At 54.0% G+C, this 17,795-nt stretch overlaps 2 protein-coding genes across 2 annotated transcripts; both read right to left on the reverse strand.

Moving 5' to 3' along the window:
- Positions 1-1,025: 1,025 nt before the first annotated feature.
- On the reverse strand, positions 1,026-5,030 carry Fev (FEV transcription factor, ETS family member). The gene is made up of 3 exons (XM_036173760.1): positions 4,785-5,030; positions 4,036-4,110; positions 1,026-2,183 (listed from the first exon to the last, which is right to left on the reverse strand). The coding sequence occupies exons 1-3, from the start codon at positions 4,834-4,836 to the stop codon at positions 1,603-1,605; spliced, it is 708 nt and encodes a 235-aa protein (XP_036029653.1). The 5' UTR covers positions 4,837-5,030; the 3' UTR covers positions 1,026-1,602.
- Positions 5,031-9,022: 3,992 nt separating this feature from the next.
- On the reverse strand, positions 9,023-12,265 carry Cryba2 (crystallin beta A2). Its single transcript, XM_036172721.1, has 5 exons — positions 12,175-12,265; positions 11,822-11,986; positions 11,024-11,165; positions 9,592-9,734; positions 9,023-9,228 (listed from the first exon to the last, which is right to left on the reverse strand). Exons 2-5 carry the CDS (start codon positions 11,980-11,982, stop codon positions 9,081-9,083), a joined length of 594 nt encoding a protein of 197 aa, XP_036028614.1. The 5' UTR covers positions 11,983-11,986; positions 12,175-12,265; the 3' UTR covers positions 9,023-9,080.
- Positions 12,266-17,795: the final 5,530 nt, after the last annotated feature.

Consider the following 17,795-nt stretch of genomic DNA (forward strand, 5'->3'; position numbering starts at 1 on the left):
GAAACCTACCTGCCTGCCTGCCTGCCTGCCTGCCTGCCTGCCTGCCTGATACAGCCCAAGGCACCCAAAGCATTCTCCCTCAAATGAAGAAAACCCTTGGAAAGAGATACAGCTATCCTTGTGAAAAGTAATACCTGGGCCCTGGGAAAGGGAGGACAGGGGTCTCAGCTTAGAAGCCTGGCTAGGGCTGTTTTCTTTTGAGGGAATACATCTAAGGTCGCTTCCCAGACCACAGGTTTGGAAAAGGAAAGAACAGAGATAAGGGTTACAAGTGCCTCTTGGATGGTGAGTGCGGCAACGTAAGAAAGATCCACCCGACCCACTTCTCAGACTTCCCAAGGCGGGATCCAGGGTAAAAAGTCTGTGTTCTTCCTTATGCCCCTCACTCTGAAGGCTAAAGGGAATGTGGAAGCAACCTGGTGCTCTTGTCGCTGGTGGGTGAAGCACCTGATTGTCCACCAAATAGTCCCTAGACTTAGCTGTAGCCCGGCCTACCCTCTCTGACCAGCAGAGGGCGCGCACCACTTGCGGGAAAAGAGTCGACCAGTCGCCAAGACACTGAGAAATCCTTTCAAAGAGCAGAAGCATCTAAGGGGCAGGGTGGGAGCCAAAGCTGCTGGGAACAGCAGCAGGGGGTTTGGGAAGGAAAGTGAGGGAAGGTATTAAGACAAGAGGATGAAGTAGGCGGGGAAAGGTGTTAAATTAGGGTAAAATGGAGTGGCTGATGGAAGGTTGGGATAGAATGAAGGAAAGGACGTGGGTTGCTAGTTGAGATGAGGGGAGGGGATGGCAGAAAGATAGGTGGGGTGGAGTAAAGTGGAATGGGGTGGAAGTTGGGATGGGATGGGGTGAGGGTGAGAGACGCACCGTCTCAGGATCCCACCCACCGGCTCCTCCTCACTCCCACCCAGGCCTGCTTGCTCTCACTCTCCGGAGGCCTTTTGCTCTGCTTACGCTGAGCGTTTACCTCCTTGGCCTCCCCGAAAAGGGCCCTGGTGCAGCAAGGAACAGAGAGGAGGCGTTAGGGAGCTTGGGAGCTTTAATGGGGCTGAAAGGGTTAGGTACACGCTGGGTCCTTGAGCCAGGGTGTGGGAATAGGAGAGAAGGAAGTCAGAGTGTCGGGGTGGGGATGGGGCACGACAGAGATGTTTAGCAAGCCTTCTCGGGTCCCGGGAAGGAGGAGTGTGAGAAGCCTCGAGGTATTAGGGTTTGGAGCAAGCAGGTCGGTCGCGGGAGAAAGAAAAAAAAAGTGAGGAAAGAAACTAGAAAAACGGGGTTCATAAAGAAGGAGCCAGGGGTGCAGGTGAGAAGAGGACACCACGAGAGTTCCAGAACCTGGAGACTTGAAAGAGAAAATTAAAGTGGGGGCACATTCGCCCCTCGTGGGGTGGAAATAACAGGGGGAGGGGGCTGGAAGCCTAGTAATCTAGGAAGACCTCCGAAGCTTCCAATCTTTTTCTTCCCTGGGATGGGCGCTACCGCTGCAATGAAATCAGTGATAAAGGATCGTCGTGGTGGGGAAAAAAAATCCTCCTCCCGGGATGAGGGTGGGATTGGCCACTGGACGTCTGGGAGAGGCCCCGCAGCACCAGGCCGCCCCGTCTAGTGATAATGACCCCCCAAGTGCGAGGCGGCGGCCACGGCGCCGAAGGGCCCCGGCGGGGGCTGCAAGCCCGGGGTGGGGTACAGTGCTGCGGTGGCTGCGGCGGTGGCGTTGGGGCCGGGCCAGTAGGAGAAGCCAGCCGGCGAGACGCCGGCCGAGGCTGCCATAAGGTTGAGTTTGGAGAGGCCGGGGAAGGGCAGCGGGGCCAGGCCGGCCGGGAGCTTGTAGAGTGCTCCGTCCTGGGCCGCGGCGGCGGCTGCAGCGGCGGCGGCCGCGGCGTGGGCGTGCGCGGGCGGTGGCTGGCAAGCCTGCGCCAGGCCCTGGAAGTCAAAGCGGTAGGCGTAGCGCTTGCCGTGCACCTTGCTCATGATGTTTTTGTCGTAGTAGTAGCGCAGCGCGCGGCTCAGCTTGTCGTAGTTCATGTTGGGCTTGCTCTTGCGCTCGCCCCAGCGCCGCGCCACCTCGTCCGGGTCGGTGAGCTTGAACTCGCCATGGCCGCCCTCCCACGCGATGCAGCCGGCGTTTGCGCGGTCGGCCAGCAGCTCCAGTAGAAATTGCCACAACTGGATCTGCCCGCTGCCTGTGGGGGAAGGGGAGCGTTCAGCCACGGACAGGGCAGTGGGAGCGAAGTCAGAAAACAACCCAAACCCCACTGGCAATCCCCAATCGGAGCAGACAAGGGCACTTCCGACTGAGCACCCCGGTGAGCAGCAGGAGGCAGCTGGTCCACTAGTGTAGACCAGCGGAACACAATGGAACCGTCTTTCATTTCGGAGGAGCTAGGGCACATTGTTTGGGGCTTGGTTGGGTGTGGAGAAGCATTGTCTCCCTCCTGGAGAAGCAATGGTGAATCATACATAGCTCTAGGCTTGTCCTGGGTAAGGGCCAGGCATCAAAATCTCATCCTCCTGGGCCAGCCTTCCTTATTTAGGACAGAGACTGCATAGCGGTGCATGACAGCCTGCTGCAGCATGTTGAAGCAGGTGAGGGCCTGTCCAGAGATCCAGGCCGAAAGGGCATGCACATAGATGGTGATTCCTGCCCCCATCCGCACAAGCACCAGACAGTCCCTACCGCCCAAAGGCATACAGTAAAACAGGCCTGGCTTGAAGAAGCACCATGACAAGAATAGAGGCCCTGTGTATTGAGAAGAGAGACCGATTCTCAGAGGCTTTCCATCCTTACCACCTTCGGGTCACTGACCTCTGTGATGCTGGGGAAAATGTGTGTGTGTGTGTGTGTGTGTGTGTGTGTGTGTGTGTGTGTGTGTGCTGATGGGGCTGGTGGGCAACTCTGAGGAAAGAGGTAGGGTTACAAAAGGATTATGCACGAATCCTGAATGGTCTTCGTACAGGTCTCGGGGTTGCTGAGAGTGACAAGGAGGTTCTCCCTGGATATGCTGGTGGTGAGTGGCCCAGAACCCACACTCTCCGGCTTTGAAGCCTTAAGCGACAAAAATCTCAGCAAACTGCCCTCCATTCCTTTTTAGAATGAAAAGGGGTTTGCCTCGGTGGAGTCTGGTGAGTCTCGCCTCCCTTTCCAGTGCGGCTCACTCAGAACCCCAAAGCTTCTTTTCTTCCACAGTTTCAACCCCAGTTCCTCTAAGCCAGATCAGTGAAGAGCTGGTTGCTTCCCGGAAGTCAGGGCTTAGTTTTAGAGCAGAAGGATGGAATGGGAAGCTTTGTTCTGAAGGGTGCACACAGAACCAAGTGAGAACAACAGAGACTTGGCCCTCATTCCTGCTGGGTGCTACCTCCCCTTCCTTCGGAAAAGAGAAGCAGTTGCCAGTCTTATCTTTTTGGGGCTTCTTGTGAGATTAAGGCACTGGCTGTGACAGGAACTATGTGGGAAAGAGTTGAAATGCCAGCCATCAGCAGGGTGATTGGCTCACAGGCCAGTTGCCTGCCCTCAGCAAACCTAGGTATCAAACGCAACGCCAGGGCTGGCGTGGCTGGCAGAGTCTGAAAGTTAGGCAGGGGTAGCGGGAAGTGCCTGCTAGGGATTTAGGCGCCTGGGTAGCCTAGGGTGGCTGCAGAGCAGTTATGGCCCCCACCCCACGTCCGCCAGCAAGTACTACGACTTTGGTCCACAGACAACCGACACAAAAAGGATGCTTATCGCCACAGCAGCCAGCCCTTGAAAGCTTGGAAAAACGACCCTTGACAGAAAAAGGTCTGGAGGCCAAGGTCCTCTTCGTCTGACCTGTCCCGAAAACCTAGCGAGAGGACTCAGAAAATGCACGAAAGACCAAATCAATGTCTTCCCAAGGCCTCTGCTCAATCTGCCCACGGCCTTATAATTGTCCATAACGTGGGGTGCTCACCTCTCTGCCCCCTCTGTCTAGTGGCTGGGGTATCCTTCTCATTGGGTTAGTACCCCTGCACGCATCTACTACCATCGTCTCCATCAGCCCAGGGTACCATTCGGCTCACCTTTCTGTACCGCGGGGCTCAGCGGCCCCCAGCTCGGGCTCTTCCCTTCCTTAAAAAGACCATCTCCGACGGGATCTGCGGCGCAGAAGAAAACAGTCAAGCAGACCTAGGCGGAAGTTGCGGGTTTGACCCAAAGGGCCCCGGGCTGCAGTGTTCTAGGGGTCCGGGCCACCCAGCTCCTCCTCCCCAAGCTAGGCTGCGACGACGTGTGCGGCGCAGAGCCCCTCCGTAGCGCCCAAGTCAGGAAACGCGTCCAGGAAAAAGGAAATCCGCTTTCCAAAGGGGCCGGCTGGAGCCTTATAAAACCCAGAGGGGATTGCGCCAGCCGAGTCTGAGCTAGCGGAGCCCCTCGTAAAGAGGAAGAGGGCGCTTGGAGGGGTCGACCGGTGTGAACACTCTCGAAGGACGAAGGTGAGGACCCTTGAGGGCGCAGGGGCGACGCCCAGCGGATCACAGCTTTCAGGCAAAGCGGGAACCCTGAGACCATCACGCCAAAGACCCCTTCTTCCAGCCTCTTAGGATCCCGAATCTGCAAGTCCTATCTAGTAGACCCACACTGAAACCTCAGAGCTCTCTGTCTACCTTGCAGGTTCCCTGAGCGCCCCAGATTGCAACCATTAGTCCCTTTCACACACCCACAAAGCTACCCTCTGGAAGCATTCCCTTCCTTTGATCCTCCGAACTTGCCCCTTGCCTAGACTTCCCGCCCAGGGTCTTGGTGCCTCCAGCCCACAGCTGGTCCCTGGTACCTGGCAGGTACATGTTGATCAGCAGGGGCTGGGAGGCGCCGCTCTGTCTCATCGCTGCCGGGGACTGGGCGGTGGGAGATGGGGGGGCGGTACGGGGGGGGGCACGTCAGCTTTGCGCTTAGGGTGCCGATCCCCGCCCGAGGCGATGGGTGACGGGGAAGAGTAGACGCCACCGGGTCCGGCAAGGCCTGGCGGGAGCGGGCAGCCAGGGTGTGGCGAGGAGGGAGGGGGTCCTGGAGCGATGCTCCTAGCTACAGGGCCGCTTGCAGCCCTCCGGCCCCGCGCGGGCAGGGGCCGCAATTTCCGTTTTAATTAAAGTGCAGCCGCCTCGGCCCCCCAGACCCCGCCCCCGCCCCTCTTATCTTCCCATCGCAATAAAGTCTCCAACGCCGCTGCGCCTCAGCCAAGCGCACCCGGCAGCCCCCTGCGCCCCGCAGCCCGGGAGACACGCGGGGGATGGGTCCCCGGCTCCGCGCTCACACGGGGGCCAGGAGCGCGGTTCCTTTTCAGCCACCCCGACTCTCTGAAAACATCGACCGGGCGGGAATGCTAGCCCCACTACGGACCTCTGAGGCCACGGCCTCAGGTCCCCTCCCCAGAGCCTTTTTCCCCCCAACCCTCTCCCTCCCTTCTCTCACGGCTTACTCTCCGCCCCTTTCCTCCCCCTACCCGGGTCCCCGTCTCCAGGCTGCGTTATCTGCATCTTCACTTTTAAATTTCCGCTTCCCTCCCTCTCGCCTGTCGCTGCGCTCCCGGCCGCGCTGCCCGAGCTCCCTTTATCTTTGCCCACCCCCTTGCCTTCTCCCTCCTTTCTCCTACTCTCTGCTGGTCCCTAGAGACCCGATCTCCTTCTCCGTCTCCCCTATGCTTTCACTGGTTTCCTGTCTTTCGCCTGGCCCCGGGCCTCAGGGCATCTCCCCTAGCAACTTCTGAGTTGGTCGTTTCTCCTCCTTCTTCATAGGTCTCCGTGCTGCCCTGTGCCTGCTATGTTTTACTCCTCTCTTTCCTCTTTTCATCTGCTCAGTTCCTGTAAAATGGTAGCCCGTTGGACCCTCTTGTCTAGCCCGGGACAGAATGGATGGATATAAGCTGCTTCCCCGGCCCCTGTAGATTCCTATTATTTTCCCCACTTCTTACAGCAACTATATCTCCGCTACCCTTGCCCACTCTCACAAACACTCCCATGCTGGTCATGACTGGACTACACCTCTGGGTGATAGGGATCATAATAGAGCCTGTCCCTGTGCCTTTCCTAGTGCGTGATGTGGCTTCCAAGAAGACGAGGGTGCCTGGGAACCTGTGAGACTTCCCAGCCCTGAAACTGGAAGTTGGGACCCTGGGTTAGGAAAGCCTTTTCTGCAGACACTTGGCTATGTGATATTCGACACATATGACAGGGGGTAGCTGCTGTCAGACTTGCTGTCCTCTGGGTCATCCTCACACTTAAACACAGCAGCTAGGAGAGCTGGAAATGGGCAGGCCTCCTGCAGGGTCCTTGTCCCTAGGGTGTGTATATGAGGACTGTGCAAAAATCCTGCTCGGGTTCTGCAGGGACCCTGTGCATCCTCGCTTGCTGTCAATCACAGGAGAGTTCCTCCTTGCTAGTCAAAGGTGCAAAGGTGAAGAGGATTGTAGGAGGCAGTCAACAGAATCCTATCGAGACAGGGATGGAGACTTGAGGATGCAGACACGGAGTCTAGTGGGGACAAAGGCAGAGGTTGGGGTGTGTGGGGGAACAAGCTTAGGACACCCCAGGAAAGGACCTCAGGGTGCTGCAGCTCAGTCCTCCTCCTGCACCCTCTTATTGCTCCTTCCAACCACTACTGACAGATGGCAATAGCAAAAAGGTAAAACCAGGAAGAGCTGGGAGGTTCATCCACTTTCTACTGTCAGCAGGAGGCTGAGGCAGAAGGGAGAAGAGGTAGGTGTGTGTGTGTGTGTGTGTGTGTGTGTGTGTGTGTGTGTGTGTCCCATACACACTAGCTATCTGCTGGGCAAGTATCAACAGCTCAGGCTTTGTGCTCAGCCTAACAGAACTTGGGTGCTGAAGAAATTAAAAGAAAAAAATTGTGTGTGTGTGTGTGTGTGTGTGTGTGTGTGTGTGTGTGTGTGTAGGGAAGTCTCCCCACCCCACTTTCTCCATCTCCTCCTGATGACAGATATTAGTGGTCAATGAGAGCTTCTCTTCCATTGTCTCCCTGCCAAGCTGTCATGGTTCTTCCTGAGTCTACAGACCACCAGCCTGTCCAGAATGGTTGGACCAGAGATTAAAACTCTCAGATATGATTACTTCAACCTCTCCTTAAAAGCTGCCAGGGGATGATAGATGTGGGAAGCAGAATGTGACTCCTGGATCCAGGAGAACCTAAAAACATCCATGCTGGCAAAAGCTGGGTCAAATTAACCCAAGACCCTCAGCAAACTATCCAGGGTCCCTCTGGTAGGTCCTAGAGGTATCTTCTTGATGCTTCCCAAGTGACCACAGATGCTCTTAGCAGGAGGATCTCTCATCCAAGAGAAGGTACCAGGGTTCTCTCTCTCTCTCTCTCTCTCTCTCTCTCTCTCTCTCTCTCACACACACACACACACACACACACACACACACACGCACACCCTACTTTTGGTAACAGGTGAGGAGATGGGCTCTAAAGCCAAGATGGCCTGGGTTCTGGTATCTTGTCTATTTTCTACTTGTGTGACATTGTGGAAGTTAAATCTCATTTGAATTGTACATAGTCTCATTGTCTTAAGATTGAAAAATTTACACATCTGTGTGGTGTGAGCTTTTCATAAGATAGCACATGGTAAGTGCTTAAGGGCCAAGTTGTATGCATTTAGCTTTGTTAATACTACCAGTCAGGAACCCCACATATGTTTCAGGCTTTATTGAAGCCTGAGGTTTTATCCACAGCTCAATTTAGCCTTAATTGAACCTGGACTTGGCATCTGGGGGCCCTGTTTTGAACTTGTGGCTTAGTCACTGATTGGGCAGGTAACCTCTTCAAGCCCAAATTTCTTTGTTACTGAGATAGATGAAGAGTGGAGGCTATTTGGAGGATCAGATGCAACAGGAGCCATGGACTCTAATGCCCATTCAGAATTCATACGTACTGAAAGCTCTGATCCTTGGTTCTGAGACCCATGACAGGGCAGGTGGGGGGGGGTTCCTACATCCAATATTCCAGTGCTTTTCTACAACATTCCACATACCCTTAGGGTGTTCTTATTAAATCCTCACAACAACTCCTGGACACACACGAGGCTTCAGTTTACAGGCAGATGAAATTTAATGTCATAGGAGGTACAAATGATTGCTGTTAGAGTCTTGGGGCTGGGCTCGGAGGGATAGAGCCTCCCCTGTAGAAGGACACAGTGGGCAGTGGGACCTCCTATTAATGCTTCTCCTGGGAACAAAAGGAAGGGGACTATTGAAAGACACTGGCAGGTTTCCATGGCTGGATGGAAGCCAAGGTGAAGACACAGACTGAAGATGGCCCGGGGTGGGGGTGCGGAACCAAGAAGAGCTTTTGCATATGACCCACAATACTCTGCAGGGTGCTTCCTGACCCAGGGAGTGTGTGGTGGTTGAAGTTCAGCTGTGGATCCTACTTCAAGGTAGGATTGTTGATCCATCTAGAGAATGGCAAAGGCGCCATCTGGACTTTTAATACTTTGACCTATGAGGGTGGGCTTTTCCCAAGGCTAGATCTGGAACTGGCTGCATCTTATTGGATCCTACAGCTCTTGCTGGCTGTTCCTCTTTGGCTCCCGATGAGCATACCCATGCTCATCCAAGTTAGGTCATGCTTGATAGGTAAAGGTTCTGGGGCCTTATTGGAAGGAAAAAACAATCCTCAGAAAGATAAGAATGGAGGTGGAAGCATACACCTTTAGTCCCAGCACTCGGGAAGCAGAGGCAGGTGGATCTCTGTGAGATCAAGGCCAACCTGGGCTACATAGAGCGAGATCCAGGACAACCAAGGCTGTTACACAGAGAAACCCTGTCTCAAAAAACAAACAAGCAAGCAAACAAACAAACAAACAACCCAAAAGAAGAATGGAGATTACTTGCCTTGAATGTACAGATGCATAAAGCTCTAGGTTCCATCTCTCTCTCTCTCTTTCTCTCTCTCTCTCTCTCTCTCTCTCTCTCTCTCTCTCTCACACACACACACACACACACACACACACACACACACACACACCACAGGAGGGAGTCCAAGAGACAAAGGGGCAGGTAGATTCAAGAGCTTTTATTGAGACTCTTAGGGGTGATGATGACTGGGAATGTGAAGCCTAGTGCTGGACTCTTCGAATGGACTGCAGCTGTCCAGTATGGGCCTGTGTGCCAAAGTCACTGTAGGTACGGAACTCTCCACTGTGCCGGTCCCGCTCTAAAATGTACTGGTAGCCTCGGTAGCCGGGGTACTGGTAGGCCACCCACCTAGGATAGTGAAGAAAGCCATAGTGAGAGAGCATTGCATCACTGCCACCTGTGTGGTCCCTCAATAGTCCCCCGTCCCAGCTACCAGCAGCCAGCTCTGAAACCACTGTTCTAGCTCTACCTTTTGCTCTGGGTCTTCTTGTGATCTGTCTTAGCCTGGCTCCCCATCCACCCAAGTTCTCGCCCCCCCCCCTTCCCACACACTCCCGTGGCTCCTGGTCTGTGTTACCTCTTCCCACTCTTTCATCTTCTTACTCCTCCCATCTCTGTTCACCTCTAGCTCCCATCATCCCTCGTCTTTTCTTTTGTGTGCATGAGCTTCTCACTCTCCCCCATCTTCCCTGGTCCAGCCCCAGGACTCACGCTCCAGAGCTGACTTTGAGGGAACCCACATCTTTGCTGGTCCAGCCCATGGAAGGTAGTGATGGGTAGTCATCACTGAGTTCAAACTTGCAGCCTTGGAAGTTTTCCCCTTCAAACAGTGTCACACGGCTGTCGCCGTGGTTCTGAGGCACAGAAATAGGGGTTACAGAGATGTTAGGCTCTCCAAAGGGGCTTTCATGGATATAACCTTAACCCTAGCCACCCAGTTGCTGCTCAGTACATATCATGCAGCCTCTTAGGCATTTCAGGAGCTTACCCTATCAGCTCCTAGTAAGTCTGGACAGCTGGGATGCTCAGAGTCTCCATCTGGGCCCTGCCAAGACTTTGAGTTGTTTGCAAAAACTAGGCAATTCCCAGGGATTCTTTGAGCTCAATGCTGAAGGGACTTCAGTGACAGGAACTTTTTTGTTTTATTTGTGGTAATGGGGATCAAACCCAGTTGAGAATGCTAGGTTAGCCTTCAATTTGTGATCCTACTGTCTCAGCCTCCAAAGAAGCTGGAATGATAGGCATGTATCACTCTCACCCTGGCCCTACTTTTTAGGAGGGAATCACAGTCTCTGAGACAAAGTCTGGCCCCTTAAACAGGATATTTCTGTGAGAGTCTCACTGACCACCCAACTCGTTGCTTAACTTCCCATCACTGCCCCCTCAGATGGGGACCCAGCTAAGGGGTACTGGATGGAACAGTCAGAACAGACAGGTGGGCATGGTGGGGTTGGTTGCATTCGGCCTCCCTAGCACAAGGGTCTTCATCCTGCAGGGTTATAGTCCCTCAAAGCCTCTGGGAACAGATAAATTGGACTGGACTGAGCCCACTAACCTTTATCACCAGCCTCAGGACTCACCAATACCTAAGTGAGCATGAATGAATAGTGAGGACCTCCTCTCTGGGACATTTGACTCATTATTACACACACACACACACACACACACACACACACACACACACACACACACACACACACACACACACACACACCTCCAACACTCACAGACACGCTAACACTGACCCTGTTCCCAGCCTGGTCCCTGGACTGAATTCTAACGTCATCTGCATGTTAACACGTTTGACCCTGTTAAGTCACATTATGCCTCATTTCTAAGACTGTGTGTGAGGCTAACAGCAGCCATCTTAGCCTCCTGGGACTGTGTGATGACAAAGGTTCCTCACACCTGTGGTGAATTGAGAACAGACTGGCTCAGAATTGGCTGGTCTTTGATGCTGTCCGTGGTGCTGATCCAAGCCTGTGCCCATAGCCCCAATTTGTTTTTGGTTCTGGTGTAATGCCATAACCACCTCCCCTCCGCCCCCAAGAACATCCTGCTCAGGGTTATTAGGTTTTCCAAGGCACCACACTTTTGCTGGGGCCTGCAGCTAGGGAAAGGAGGGGAAGTGGGCCATGCTCACCGCACAGAGCACTGGCCTGAAGGACAGCAGTTGGTTGCTGTGGTGGCTGCTGCTCCCGCTCCAGGCACTCCAACAGGGATAGTCTCCCTTCTCTAGAATGAACTGCTGTCCCTGGAAATCGGGGTACTCGAAGGCCACCCATCTGAAAAAGGAGAAGGGAAGCTGGGAGGCACCTGTCCAGTCTCCCTCTCCATCATTATCACCTTGTTTGCTGTGATTTAAAAAAAGAAAGGAAGGAAGGAAGGAAGGAAGGAAGGAAGGAAGGAAGAAAAAAGAAAGACCCAGGGACCCAAACTCTTTCTCCAACTCTAGACCATTCCCCAGACACACCCAGCCCCTCTAGAGAATGAAAACCCCAAACCCACTGCTTTCAGGGGGTTAGAAGGGCTTAGGCCTCCCATTCATGAAGGAATGTTTCAGGTTGCAAACATCACCAGATCAAGGACTGTCTTCAGGGCTTTATGTGCCTTCGGAGGGGTGCATCCAGGACCCCAAGCTGGCTTCTAGGCTATTAAGACGGGGCTGGCAGGAAGGATCTGTCTCCACAAAGCCACCTGACTTCTCACAAAGAAACGTGTTAGGGGTTCAGGGCTGCCCCGTAGAGTAGATTGTTTCTCGCCTGCCTTGGGGACGGCTGGGAGTTTTGGAGAGGACCAAGGTTTCTCTCGTTGATAAATCTGTCTATGGGCATCCTGGAGTGGGAGGCTGAAGTCCTAGGCTCTGACTTTGGCTGGGGTGGAAATGGGAGAAGCTGGACACCCCCCGAATTAGTTCAGCAGCCGCGGCAGGATCACTCACGCGCCGTTTTCCACCTTGACCGAGCGCACCCGGCGCAGGGCGCCTCGCTCGCAGACGTTCGAACAGTCGCTCAGCAGTCGGCAGCGACGACCCTGGAAGTCCTCCTCATCCCAGAGTGTGAGGCAGGCGGGCGCCGGGCCCGGCGCGGGGGCGCTGCTCATGCCGCTGCGGTTTAGGTAGGGCGGGATCACTGCCTAAGCTCTCAGGAGCCCTCTACTTAGCCTAAGCCTGCCCATCCCCGGTAAGGTGTACCGGACCCTGGGGCTGGATCCGGCCTGGTTCTAGATACAGACTGCCGGAGGCAGGGGCTTTCCCTCGTTTCTCCCTCCCTTTCCCCAGCCCCAGGTACTCACGGGATGGGTGAGCAACGCACGCCCGGAGAATGGACAAGGCTGCGCGCGAGCCTGGTGTGCACCGCTTTATAGCCGCGTCTGGCTGCCTCTCCCTGTGGGATCCGGGTCGCGGTGGGCGAGCTGAGTCAGCTAGCAGGCTTTGGTCAGCCCTGGTCTGCATAGGCAGCGGAGCCACCGATCTGGTCCCAGTCCGCCGGGGTGACAACGGAAAGTGCTGAGGCGCACATCGCGCGTCCGCAGGAGCCCAGGCTGACTCTGCGCTTTCTTTCAGCGGAGGCTTAAGCCTGGCAGAGACTCCCAGCCTAGGGGCAGAACATGCACACCCTGGCATAGACTGTCAGGCGTGAAGTCTAAGCCCGAAACAGCCTTTTCAAAGACCACGTAAGCCTGGCCCAGCACGGTTCTTCCCAATGCTGAAACTCCCTAGGGGGAGATCTCTTTTGGACGTCGCTAGGATGGATGAAGAGAAGACCCTTTTCTAACGACCCTGCATCAAGCCCCCCAGGCCTCCTTTCGCTGGAAGATCTGTCCGTCACTGCTCTTTCTTCCTGAGCTGGGCTTCCCATCTAGACTTCTCCCGCCCCGAGGTCCAGACCAGGCCTTGCCGCCAGGCGGCACTAAACACAAAAAGAGCATCCAGGACCACATGTTTGCCTGGATTTTTGGACTACTGGTGCCAACAGGAGGATTGACTGTCCTAGGTAGAAAGAGCATCTCAACCTTCCCCACCACCTGCTAGAGAGCCGAGGCCGCTCGAGCCCCAGAATGCGGGGTGGCGGGGAGGCGCTGGGGGGCAATAAAGACTTAGAGCCCCAGGGAGGTAGGTGCAGGATCGCCTCACCGTTAGCTGTCAACTAGGGTTTCTTGCAGATCTGTAATGCAAGTGCTCTTTAAGGGTGAGAGCCTATCCCAGCAGGAGAGGTGGGGGGTGGAGGGAACTATTTTGCTACTCCTGTTTACCAAGCTCCTCCCTTATAAACTCATCGGCAGCCTGGTGGGTTTGGTTTGCACACAAAATGTGGAAATTGAAACTCAACCTGGTGCGGGGCTTTGTGCAAATTTGCCACTGGCCAGTTTCAGAGTTAAGCAAATCCAGGAGTTTTGTCCTCTCACCCCAACTCCTGGAAGCTGATTTAAGGCGCCTTCTTTCACCTAACCTGCCAAGCCTGTTCGAGGCCCAGAACCTTTACATTTGCCCTTTGAATTCCCTGGAGTGTCTTAACCACACACTCTCGGCATGTAGCTCCTCTGACACTTTGGGGGCACTTTGGGGGTGATACTAGTCACGGCACACTTACCACTCATCACGTCTATTTTCTCTCTAGCGTTTGCCAGTCTGAAGATACCCTCCTCTTAGTCCATGAAGGCACCGGCGCCTCCTTTACCAGACTGTAAGCCCCACACAGATGGGTAGGAACTATGTTTGCCATGTCCCTTAGTTATCATCCTCAATCCTAGCATGATACGGAGCAGGAATTCAATAAAACTGGAGTGAATTAATAAGATGGCCAATTGTGGGCCAAATGCCCCTGGGGAAGGAGTGTACAAGAATGTCTCCAGTGGTGTGGGGATGATGGTTTACCCTTCCTGCTAATCCCATTTCTGGAGTTCTGAGCTTCTGGGGGAGGAGGGAGGCAGCGGGAGTCACATACATGAACTTGAGTTGAGGCTATAGTCCAAGCCAGGAGAACGTGGGTGGAAAATAGGATAAGCCTGACTAGGTTTGATTGAGGGTGGAGCCAGAATTACTGCCCAGCCTCTTGACTCTTCCCTAGAGAGGGCTAGACAAATATACAAGGGCTGTGATTTTTCCCAGACCGTGAGGGAAAAGTCCTGACTCCATGTAGGGCAGCAGCTACTCCTGAACACTTAGTATTCTCGCTCCTGCTCTGCGTCACAAGTCCTGGCTGCGGCAAGAAGTGAGGCTTGAGAAAAGAAAAAATATAATAAAATAATCATAAAAGATCTTTTTCCTTCCATAGGACAATTCTAGAGGTGGCCACTAGGGGCCAGTCTGCATTGGCCAGAAAGCCCGACCTGGGTGTGTGTGTGTGGGGGGGGGGGGGTCAGGTTGCTTAGGAGGGGCTATGGTGATGATTGCAGGCTGTATGTCTGTGCTGTTGGTGACCGTGCCCATGTGTTAGCTCCTCCAAGACTGTTTGTTATGTTTAGCAGGAGCTGGGGCTGGCTGGGGTCGGGGCAGCTTCCTGTCCATGTGTTGGTTAGTAGTCCTCAGAGATGTTCCCTCCAGGGTTTGGAGAGAGACAGAGGGAAGATGAACTCCTCCTTAGAATTAGGGGTATCCTGGTTTTGGGAGTGGTGATTTCTATGAGAAGTCTACCCTTTCCAGTTGGACGTTCTCTTGGCAGCAGCCAGACACACACACACACACACACACACACACACACCCTGGTCTGCCCTGGGGTTTCCTCATCAGGAAAATGTAAAGGCTGCACCACACATCCATAATTTTTAGTTCTATCCGCAGTCAGCTAAATGGCACATCTGTCACCACCACCACCTGCTTCTGCCACCCACAGCAACTGAGGTCCCGTGTCCCCCAAGCCTCAGAGAATGAGAAAGGGAAGATATCACTGAGAGAGACCAGGAGGCTCCCAGGCAGCCCCTGCACCCTGATGGGGCCAGAATAAAACCATGAGGGATGCTGTGCTGTAGATGCCTTCCATTATCCTCCCATCCCCAGTGGTCTGGTCCAGCTCCGGCCCCTGGTCTCCCCCTCTTGCCCCCTCCTACCCCCAGCAGCTGTTCCTGTTTGTTTTCCCAGATTGGTTGAGCTTAGAGCTTCCTGAAGGATGGATGCCCAGGTGGCTTTGTTTGCCAGCTTAGTACCATCCCTTCTACCTCCTCTACATCCACAGATTTGACATGCAGGGAACAGTCAGGAAAAAAAACCAAAAAAAAAAACCCAAAAACAAACCAGAAACCCAGCAACCTCAGCTCTATACCCCCAAATCACTTGGAGATCTCACAAGGCTCTCTGACCCCACTGAGGTGATCATCTCATATAGGGACCTTTGGCACACACATATCCACATCACCACTCCTGTTCTGTCTACCCCCTCCCCATGATTTTAAGAAAATACCCATTCCATGTTGACCCTTGGATCCACAAGGAACCTTCAGGCTTGAGCTTGACTGCGTCCATAAGGAGCTCACTCTCCACCCAAAATCTCCATCCCATGTGGGACCTTGTGGACTCTGCAGATAAGTGCCCAGACACAATCCTGAGTTCCCATTCACAACTCCATCTCAGTCAAGATCCAGAGAATGCCTAGGGAGAGGGCATTGCCCCTACATGGAGTCTTAATCCATGAAGAAGCCTGTTTCTCTGTACTGCTGGACAGTTTAGAGCTACTGGTGGCTAATGTCCTTCCCTCAAGGTGGCCTGACCCACCTCTTCCCCTCATTTCACAGGGAAATTATCCAGGGCCTTGGGGACTGAAAAATGCAAATTTTGTGAGTGGTGCCCTCATCTACCCCAGTCCCATTGCCAGCCTGTCCTCTGCAGCCTCCTAGCTCTTCCAGTGCCCGCCCACTTCAGGTCTGGAACAGGCTGATGAGCTCCTTCCCTGGGGCTGTACAAGCCTTGTCTCCCAGGAGACAGAGATAAGTCAATGTGAGACAAACCCAGTTCATCACACAGATGGGAGCCCCACCCACATAGACTCATTATCCCACCCTAGTTTATCTGTCCCTCAGTAGGGCTGGAGAACTGATCTCCATCCAAAGAGGTGAGAGGCGGCTTTCACCTCCATGAACCAATTTCAACACAAGGCCACAAGACTCTTCTAGGACGTCAGGGAGAGGATACGTGCACATAGGTTCACAGTCAGGTGGAGGTAGAGTCATCCTCAGTGACAGGTATGTGGGCATGATCCCACCACAACTTGATATGTGAATTGCCCTGTCCTGGGACTCAATGGACACCTCAGCATCTATCCATTTGTGGGAAAATGCTTGTTCAGTCATTTATGTCCCAAGCATGGGGGAGGGCTCACACTGGAGCACACCCTCATGTGCTTTGACATGCACACAATGCCCCCTCTGCAGTAACCCAGAAAGTCGTCATCTTAACTATTTAGCTGTGATCACAAAGGTCAGAGGCTAGCTGGGCTCTGGAGCCATGTTACTACCTGAGGTCAAATTCTAGCTCTACTGTTCAAAAGCCATCTAGTCTGCACTTTACCCTTCCATTTTCTCCTCTGTAAAATGGGAATCATTGTCTTGACTGTTGTGGGGATTTAAATGTATGTAAAACATAGAACCACCCTGCAATACATACTCAACAGATGATAGCGGTTGCTGCTGGTGTATTTTCAGGTTATGAATGTCTTTGTCTCCGGGTTTTCCCCACTTCCTCTGGGGTTGGATTGGGAGGGGGTCAATGCAGCAAGGACAGCCCTGGGATCATTAACCTCCTTTTCCAACCTGACCCTGGTTCTAGAAGCCAGGAGAGCACTTCACAGGAGGACTTTCACTTTCCATCTCCTGGAGCGACTCTGCTAACACAAGTTTGACAGGTCAGGGGATATGTTCCAAGTCCCCCAATTCTTGCTCAGGCCTATGCTGTCAAGGGAAAAGAGGGTGGAAAGTAGAACTGAAGACCTGACCCTTGTTTCCTCTGCTTTTCTTGACTCCATAAGTGGCCTTTGCCAGCCCTTCCCCAACCCCATCCCTTGCTTAGGGGCCTCAGTTTTTTTACCTGTAAATTAAGCTGGCTGTTGGAGGAGGCCTTGGTCCTGCCACATCTGAAGACTCTCTTCCCTTCCCACACTGCCCCTGGCTTGCCCCACCTGCCCCACCAGCTACCCACCTGGCCTAGCCAGAGTGAGGGGGTGAGCTGCGTCTCCATGGGGATTAATCTCCAAGAAGGTCACCAAGGCTCTGGTACCAACCTCGCAGGATAGGGATTAGCACCTGGATGTGAGCCCCCACTCCCAAGTCTCTCCATTCTCATGGCAGACCCCCCAAGAAGCCTCCAAGCCCAGAAGTTCCCCTGAGGAGGCTGAGCCAGATGCATCAGGGTGGGTTGGGGGCAGGGCCGTTGCTCCACAGTGACCCGACAGGGAAAGATGGAATCCTGCCTGTCACTGTTCAGGGACAGCACATGTGAGCCTTGTCCCTTTCCATCTTCTGGCTTTTAATAGGAGGAGAGTGTTCCTCCTACCAGCCCTGGCCTCTGTCCCCGCCTTGGGGCCATTTCGACACTCCACCCTCTCTTCACACCATCTTCCCCCTCCACCAGTTTCTACCTCTATCCACTGGACCTCTTACTCCTCTCCTCCCTGAAGTCTCCATCTTAGCTCTTCCATAAGAGTCTGTCTGTCTGTCTGTCTGTCTGTCTGTCTGTCTCTGTGTCTCCCTTCCCTGCCTGAGTACTCCCCTCTGGTTCTGACCTGACTTGGCTCTGAGCTACACTCTCCCTCTGCCTTTGGCCCCTGTTCTCAGGCCTCTTCTTCCTCAGCCCACCCCTTTGGCCATTTCTCCTCGTTGTTTCTGGGTCTCAACATCTCCCCCACCTCCTACCCCCCCAGGGCAACTCATCTGTCCCTTCTCACTCCCTCCCTCCCTACCTGTTCCCTCCCCCCAAGCCGGAGTGC

Source organism: Onychomys torridus, chromosome 23, assembly GCF_903995425.1.
Source record: "Onychomys torridus chromosome 23, mOncTor1.1, whole genome shotgun sequence".
NCBI lineage: Eukaryota > Metazoa > Chordata > Mammalia > Rodentia > Cricetidae > Onychomys > Onychomys torridus.